The sequence below is a fragment of the Pteropus alecto genome, unplaced genomic scaffold, assembly GCF_000325575.1.
Source record: "Pteropus alecto unplaced genomic scaffold, ASM32557v1 scaffold49, whole genome shotgun sequence".
Lineage (NCBI taxonomy): Eukaryota > Metazoa > Chordata > Mammalia > Chiroptera > Pteropodidae > Pteropus > Pteropus alecto.
Genome location: NW_006443131.1, coordinates 578964 through 586261, shown reverse-complemented (window position 1 = coordinate 586261; position 7298 = coordinate 578964). Strand labels below are relative to the sequence as shown.

The window sequence follows — 7298 nt, the reverse complement described above, 5'->3', positions numbered from 1 at the left end:
AAGAACTTGAGAACCAGTTCAGTTTTCAGGCAGAAAACAAACTCTCAAAAACAATGAACGGCACTAGAATCTGAAATCCACAAGTACGTGCTACAGTTTCTACGGAAACATAATTTATTTCTGTAATATCGTCTCCATTGGTATCAGCATAACCATCGTGACACTAATTTGCTTGCAAATTGTTAAGTTTTAATACATTTGGCCTGATTATTTGCAGAAACGCAGCAAGAACAGCGATTGATTATATAGCCTCTTTTAAATCTGCTCTGCTGGGACTTTTCATAAGAAATTTCAGATCGAACTTTTAAAGGCCGGGCCAAGGACTTTCCATCAAACTGCCTGCAAGTCCTGTGGACTATTCATTTAATCGAAGTGACCAAGATTTTGCATGGCAAATATAGAAAATTCAATAGTCGTGAGCAAAACCAATCAATGACCAGAAAAACACAGGAAATTATCTTGGCAAAACATAAAATCTTTGCTGTGGGTCTCCCCCCACCCTCCAGCAGATTTAAGTAAAGAAAAAAATACTTTAATATAATCTCTTCTTGGGAGCAGACCAATAGCTCAAGAAAAGTCTGTCTTTCCAGTAGATGAAATCCAGTGAAGCAGCCGTTTTCCCGCGGGAAATGTGAATCTGGGAGTCCGTTTCCTTGGCCGGGGTGCACGGCGGGGCCGGGGGACCTTCCCAGCAAGGCCGTGCGGGGTCCCTGTGGCAGTGTCCCCCGTAGGGCGCACGGTCTCCGGGCTGGAGCTCCCGAGGCGGACGGTCACTCTCTTCGTCCAGAGCAATGATCATAAAATGGAAAAGGCTGAGAATTTTACAAAATCAAGATTAAATTTCCCCTGAAGACGTACTTGTCAGAATCTCTCGGAAATTGTAACACAACATCAGAATGTTCATTAATAACCGCGTGGGCACCAGTGAAAATGAATAGAAATGACAACAACACAGAACTCGTGTGACTTCTCATACCCGGAAACGGACAAAATGCCTGGGGTCTGAACGACGTAACGGGCTTGTTGCCATGGCTCAAGGCTGCGGAATATTCCCTGGTGCTGTTATGTGCTTATCCGCAAGGTCAGCTGCAGTGACTTCTCCAGGGAAATATTTGCAATGAGCTCCTGTGTGTTCCAACCGCTGGTTGTATTGTACTCACTGACACGGCATGTGTTAGCTAAGACTACGACATGGTTAGTTCCAGATCCAGATTTTTGCCGTGTCCAGGCAGCAGCCTTGAGTACAAATGCACCTTGGTGAACTTCTGTACAGTTATGGCAACTCTTAGTTCTGGCAAGACTGAGTTAATCTCATTTTCGATTGTTGCCGTCAAATGTCCCTCCAGCCGTCACTCGGATCATTTTTGTCAGGAAATCTGCTAACTGGTTATGGTTGTTTAATGTGAAAAAATGTACTTCTGCATGAACGGGTTAGCCAGGAAACTTGCTACCTGAATTTACTGTTCGTACACAACTCCCCAGACTTTGCGATGCGCATGGCACCCGGGCCCCTTAGTTCACAGGGTTTGGACACATGGGGACATTCTACATCTATCGATCCTCATTTACCCAGCAGCCGAAACATTTCCACAGAGAGACATTTCTCCTACTTATTTCCCACCGCCAAGGTCTAGAGCGGAAAGGCGTGATCTCGCGTTCTCGCTCGAGCTTTGACGGACCCTTGGTCTTCATTGTTTCCTCGAAAACCGTCCTGGGAAGAGTCGCCTTTAAGGTGCCTCTCACCAAACCCATTAGCAAGTCCACGCAGCTGCGGGCACCCCCGGGGGTCCTCGATCCCGCCCTTTACCCCCCTCCTCCGAGACGCCACGTCGTCCCGCCGGACAGGGCTGTGCGTCAGGCGGCCGCGCGTGTGCTGTGTCTCCTTAGCCCAGTCCTGGATTTCCGCCTTCGCGAAGATCAGGTAGAGAATTAGGCTCGTCACGTTAATGGCTGCCATCAGGAAGAAGATCTTGAACCAGGAGGATTCCGGGTCCTGAGGGATGAGAGCACAGAGCGGTCACAGGCGCTCGGACCCGCCTCTGGGCTTGTGACGTTCTGCATCTAACATCGCCACAGGCTCGGCACGGGGGGCCCAGCACACGTGGGGAGAAACACGGAGGGAGCAAAAAAGGCAAAATTTCACCCTGCGGAGAGAAGCTCCGTTTGTCTCTCTACGTTTTGCTCTACGTCTACGCGGCTACGAGTTCTCCTCCGTGGAGACGATGCTGTGATGTGCATCACGCTCGGGCCAGGAACGCGCTTGGCTTTTCACGCAGAAATGAACGATGCGGTCATTCGACGCGTGACGCCGCTGAGCCGGCTCCGGGCTCCTCCCGCCCGCACCTGGGGACCTCTCTCCCTCTTCAGTTCTCTGGTGCTTCAGAGAAGACGCTCTCTGTATTTTGCAGGCTTTGTCGTTGTCTTTATTTAGAGACTTGGCCCAAATTCCTTACTCTGACATTGACGGCAGCTCCCGATTCGCGAGACTGAGAAGCCTCACCTAGTTCTCTTTTGAGCTATGTTTAATCCGAATTTTTAATTTCAGTGTAATATTTTTCATGGCCGGAAGTTAGCTTCGCTTCTTTGTCAAGTCGGATGTTTCTCATATGCTCAATCCTCTTGTTGACAACTTCTTTAAACCTAGGCCTATACTTGCAAGTCCCCGAGTCCGTGGTTTTCAATCCTCACTCGAACGTGACACCGTAGACCTTCGAGCGTTTCGTGATTTTTGATTACTCGTGAAGCCGCATTCACTGACACTCGATGTGTCAGGAAACCCTACAGTGTGAGTTTAGGCTGAGTTTCTCCCGAAAAATGTTATTTGCGTCTACTGGGCATCTGAGGCCACTTAAAGCCCCGTTCCCGGCTCAGGGCGTCCGGAGCCAGCGGAGCTTGAATTGGGGGCTGAAACCCTCGTGGAGACTGGCCTCCGGCCTCGGACGCCCAGAACAGCGCTGCTCAGCGCCTCCTCCCCCGCAACGCTGAGTCTGAGACAGGCGGGGGTCCCTGCTGGGCGCAGACACGGTCCCTCCTGGCCTTTGGAAGTCAGTGGAGGGCTCAGCTCTCCGGGCAGGGGTGGGGAGCTATGTGTCGGGGGGGGGGGTGCCACACTCTGGCCCCCGGGGTGCTCCCTCCCTCTAGCCGGCGCAGAGGGGTCCTGCCTTTCCTGGGTGTGGACGCGGACCCCGAGCATGGACGCGGACCCCAGACACAGACGCTTCCCCTCTGGGAAGTCAAACTGCGTCTCGCAGCCCAAGTCAGGGCCGAGGGGCAGCTGGAGGGGCCACCTGCTCATGGCGTCTCTCAGCCCTCGCCGGTCACGCAGACAGACCGGCCTGTGCGTGCGCCACGGGGCGCTCGTGGTGGGAGTGCGTGTCCCCTGGTGGCTACAGGCTCGAACCAGCATCTCCGAGCCGACTCTCCTTCCGTGGTGGTTTTGGGGCGTCGTGGCTCATCCCCCTCTCGTCCATTCTAAGGGACGCCGCCGCTTGGCCAGGGCGGGTGAGAACCCCCTGTCTGGACGCTCCTTACCTGGTCGAGGATTATTCCAGTCACGATGGTGGAGATTAGTCCTCCCATCAATCCAATCAGAATGGTCACGCCTTTAAGGAAGCCGTAGTATCTGCGCGAGAGAAGGACAAACCGCAGACGGAAAGTTGTTTTCAGTCCCAGACCCCACTGGACTTAAGACGACGTTTAAGAAAGAGGACTGTCGACTCCCGAACTTCCCGTTCCGACTTCTCAGATGCCATTAAAACACCAGAAAAGGTCTGCGGTGACAACAACGTCCTAGCCGCACTGCGGAGTCGACACGGCGGCTTCCGAGTCAACGCCATTAAGCTACCGAGAACCGAGGTGACCTTGGGTGACCTAAATGCAGCCGAGAGGTTCAGAAGGGGATGCACGCTGGTGGCAGGGGCTGCTGGAGGGTGACAACAAAATCGAAGGACGGTTCGCCTGCTCCAGCCCTCCTGTCCCCAAGTGCTGGCCCCGGGGGTCACGCGCAACTCTCGGGCAAGGAAGCCAGACGCCTGGCTCAGAAGGAACCGGGGCAGGCCGATCCCACGCCTGGGTGGGATGCGAGTTCCAAGGCAGGCGACACGCGGAGAGCCACGGAGAAAGCGGGCCTGAGCCCACGAGCCAGAGAGAACAGGACGGCACCCTCGGGCAGCAGAGCTGGCGCCGACCCAGAACCTGGTTCTGGGCGCAGCATCTCTGCTATCGGTAACGAAAATGGACCAATCTTCATTTTATAAATCGTATTACTTTTCTGGGCGCAGCATCTCTGCCTTGCCGTCCACGAGGAAGGGCGCGCTGCGTGCTCGCCCCCCGGGCCTGTCCCAGCTCCTCTGCCTCACGTGGCGGGTGTGGGAGGGAGGCGTAGTCTGTGTCCAGGGCCTGGGCCCCTCGTCCGAGAGCGGTCGCATCTGGGCCTAGGGCCCGGGCCTTGCGCTGTATGCGGTCGCCGGTAAAAATGTGAGTTGTCCCTGTGTGTGTGTGTGGGGGGGACTGGAGGGCGTGTCCTCCCGCGTGGAGGACATTTACGGTCCTGAGTGGCCGCGGCGTGGACCGGGGCGGAGGCCGTCCGCCGTCCCCGGTGGCCGTGGCTCCGTTGTCACGTTAGCGATGGAGTGTCTCGGGGCTCCTTATGCCTTCGTGAGCCTTTCCCCCATAAAAGTGTTAAAAGTCGTGTTTTATGACTGTGGGTTTCTGCGAGGCAAGAGACTTTCCAATTTCATCTACATTTTCAGGTTTTTTGGCATGAAGTCGTTCGTCACATTCTGTTACTTTCTTTATGATGTGCTAAGACATCACGATGCGCCCATTTTCGTTACCGATATTGATAATTTTTTCTCTATTTTTCTGGACCAGTCTTCATTTTATAAATCGTATTACTTTTCAAAGAACCAACTCCTGACGTTGTTGCTTTTACATATCATTTTTTGTCCTGATCTTTATAATTTCCTCTGGTTTCTTTGGGTTTAATTTGCTGCTTTTTTTTTCTAGCTCCTTGAGGTAGAAACTTGGATGATTAATTTTTAGACTTGTCTTTCGACATACATGTTTAAAGCGATACATTAAATAAATAAATAAATGATTTGTTTAAATTGGTTTCGAATACACAGTACGTTGATCAGATATCTATGTGGTTCATAAAACGATCCCCCCATTTGCGCCCTCCCTCCCTGGCCCTCCCCCTGCCATCATATCAATGCTGACTGCATTCCCTCTGCCATCTATATGGTTTTACGAACTATATAGCTGTCTAAGAATACAGTGTACTGTATACTTGATACCAATTTAAAAAAAAAAAAAGAATCTCGAGGGCCCTGACAGGTCCTCTGAGGTCACTTGGCCACCACAAGATGGAGCAGTTCCCTCGTCTGGGGCGACGGGCACCAGGCGGGAGCTTCGTGCGCTGCGGCCCGTCTGACGGGGGCGCTGTTGGGATGCACGGGAATTTCTGGACGGCCGTGGGCTCTGAGACCGCTCGCCCTTACGCCGCAGCAGCCCGCGGCCGCACGGTGAAGCGCACGTCGCCGCCGAAGGAGACTGGCGATTCTATTGATCTTATGCTTTGGACTTCGCAGGACCCGAATGAGATTCGGCGGCATGAACCACGGTTCCATCCCACGTGGAGGGAGATCAAGGGCACGCGCTCTGCCCAGCCCTCAAAAGTAATTCAGAGCAATCAAAGCCTGTTTCGCGGTCCCCCTTGCAGCCTGTCCAGGGGGACAACGGTCCTTGTCGGTGCGTCTCGGAGCATCTCTGGCCCTGTGCTCCTCTGCTCCCCCACCCCCCGCAGAGAGGTGGCGGCCGCCGCGCTCCGAGGCCTCCTGTCGCTCAGTCTTGTCTCCCAGACCGTGCGCCCCGCCTCCCTCCTTCCAGACGCTCCCTACTGGCCCCTCTGTCCTGCTCGAACAAGCGTAAGCCCTTGTCCAGTTCTCAGTTCTAGCAAAGACCGCTCTCGCCTCAGCGGACAGTGTAGCAACGCGTCCCCAGGGAGCTCCCTTGAATAGGCAAAGGGAGATGGGGACGATCTCGCTTACCGAAGTTTTGTCTCCACCCCGTTCGTAGAAAAATAACTTCCGCAACATCAATCGACGTGGTTGAGCTATTACATGCATTCGCCCTAAAGACTGGGGACGCACTAGCTTCAGAGACCCAGCATTTCCCCAAATAGTCTACTGGCCTTTTCTATCGTCTCTGGCTCTACAGAATTACCTGGCTGACCTGGACGCTGAGCCCACCGGAACGACGCAACTCAGGCACGTCCTGGGCCGCCCAGGCCATTGCTGGCTCAGGCCGTTCCCACCCTGCTGACCAGGAGCTGGCAGTCGGCACCAGGGAGGGGGTGACGGCAGCCGGTCCGTCTGGGGGGCAGATGTGCCTGGGCGCGGACGCTGCCCCCGTTGCTAACTCAGTGCGCATCGCTGCCAGGACGGCCGTTCGTCCCCTCACCCGCGCCGCGTGGACGATTCCGCGTCTCCCTGGGGCGCGACGGGCACGCGGGAAGGGAGCCACTTACGATTTCTCCTACTGATTTCTGCACACTTTCTCGACCCACCCGATTCTCAAAGTGCGCGCGGCTCGGTCGGTACTGTGCCTTCTACACCGACCGACCCTTCTGTGTCTTCGCACAGTTCCAAGCAGTCGGAACAGCCGCGGGCATTTTGAGGAGGGTCTCGGAGCCGAACAGCTTGGCGGGTGCGTGGCTCGCCGGAGCGGACCCGCTGGGCGAGATTCTTTGCGGAACCGTGACCGAGTGGGTCGCTCTTGGCTGACTTTGCCCGTCTAACCCGGGGCGCGGCCTTCCACAGCTTCGGAGAATTCTGTTCACATTGGATCTACGTCCTCCCCATCGAGGCCAATGCCAACAGCGCCCCCCGGAGTTGTGCAAGTGGCACGGCTGCTCCCTTGGTCACACTCATTGCTAAAAAAGGCACAATGTAGTAAAGAGAGCAAGTTTTTTTTTTTGTTTTTTGTTTGCCAAACGGATCCGGATTAAAAGCCTAGGTAAGATCTCAGACCTCAGCCTCCCCGGCTGACAGGTAAGTATCTGAAGCTCAGTTTCCTTAGCTATAAAACAAGCGTTGCTGGCTGACGGTCAGCGGGACGTAAATATGCAGTAAGCGAACGACTAACCCTCCACAGCGCCAGAACGTGTGGCCAGCTGGCCGCGGTGGACATCTTCAAACACCCTCGAGAGCCTGGAGACGAGGGAGGACGAGGCTGTGGACGCCCTACCTGGGAGCGATATCCAGCGGATTTATTAGCATTCCAACGGTGCAGAAGCT

The 7298-nt window shown here is 54.6% G+C and overlaps 2 protein-coding genes across 2 annotated transcripts in view; both read right to left on the bottom strand.

Annotated features, from left to right (window-relative positions):
* The window catches only part of LOC102890931 (histone H2A type 1-H-like), a 103810-nt gene that overhangs the window by 28367 nt on the left and 68145 nt on the right, over positions 1 to 7298 (bottom strand). The gene's annotated exons all lie outside the window — the stretch shown is intronic.
* The window catches only part of LOC102887208 (sodium-dependent phosphate transport protein 1), a 22047-nt gene continuing 16379 nt past the window's right edge, over positions 1631 to 7298 (bottom strand). Inside the window, 3 exon segments of the mRNA XM_025040835.1 lie at positions 1631 to 1993; positions 3532 to 3622; positions 7249 to 7298. The exon segment at positions 7249 to 7298 is cut by the window's right edge and continues 56 nt beyond it. Of these exon segments, the coding sequence (XP_024896603.1) occupies positions 1631 to 1993; positions 3532 to 3622; positions 7249 to 7298 (504 nt within the window).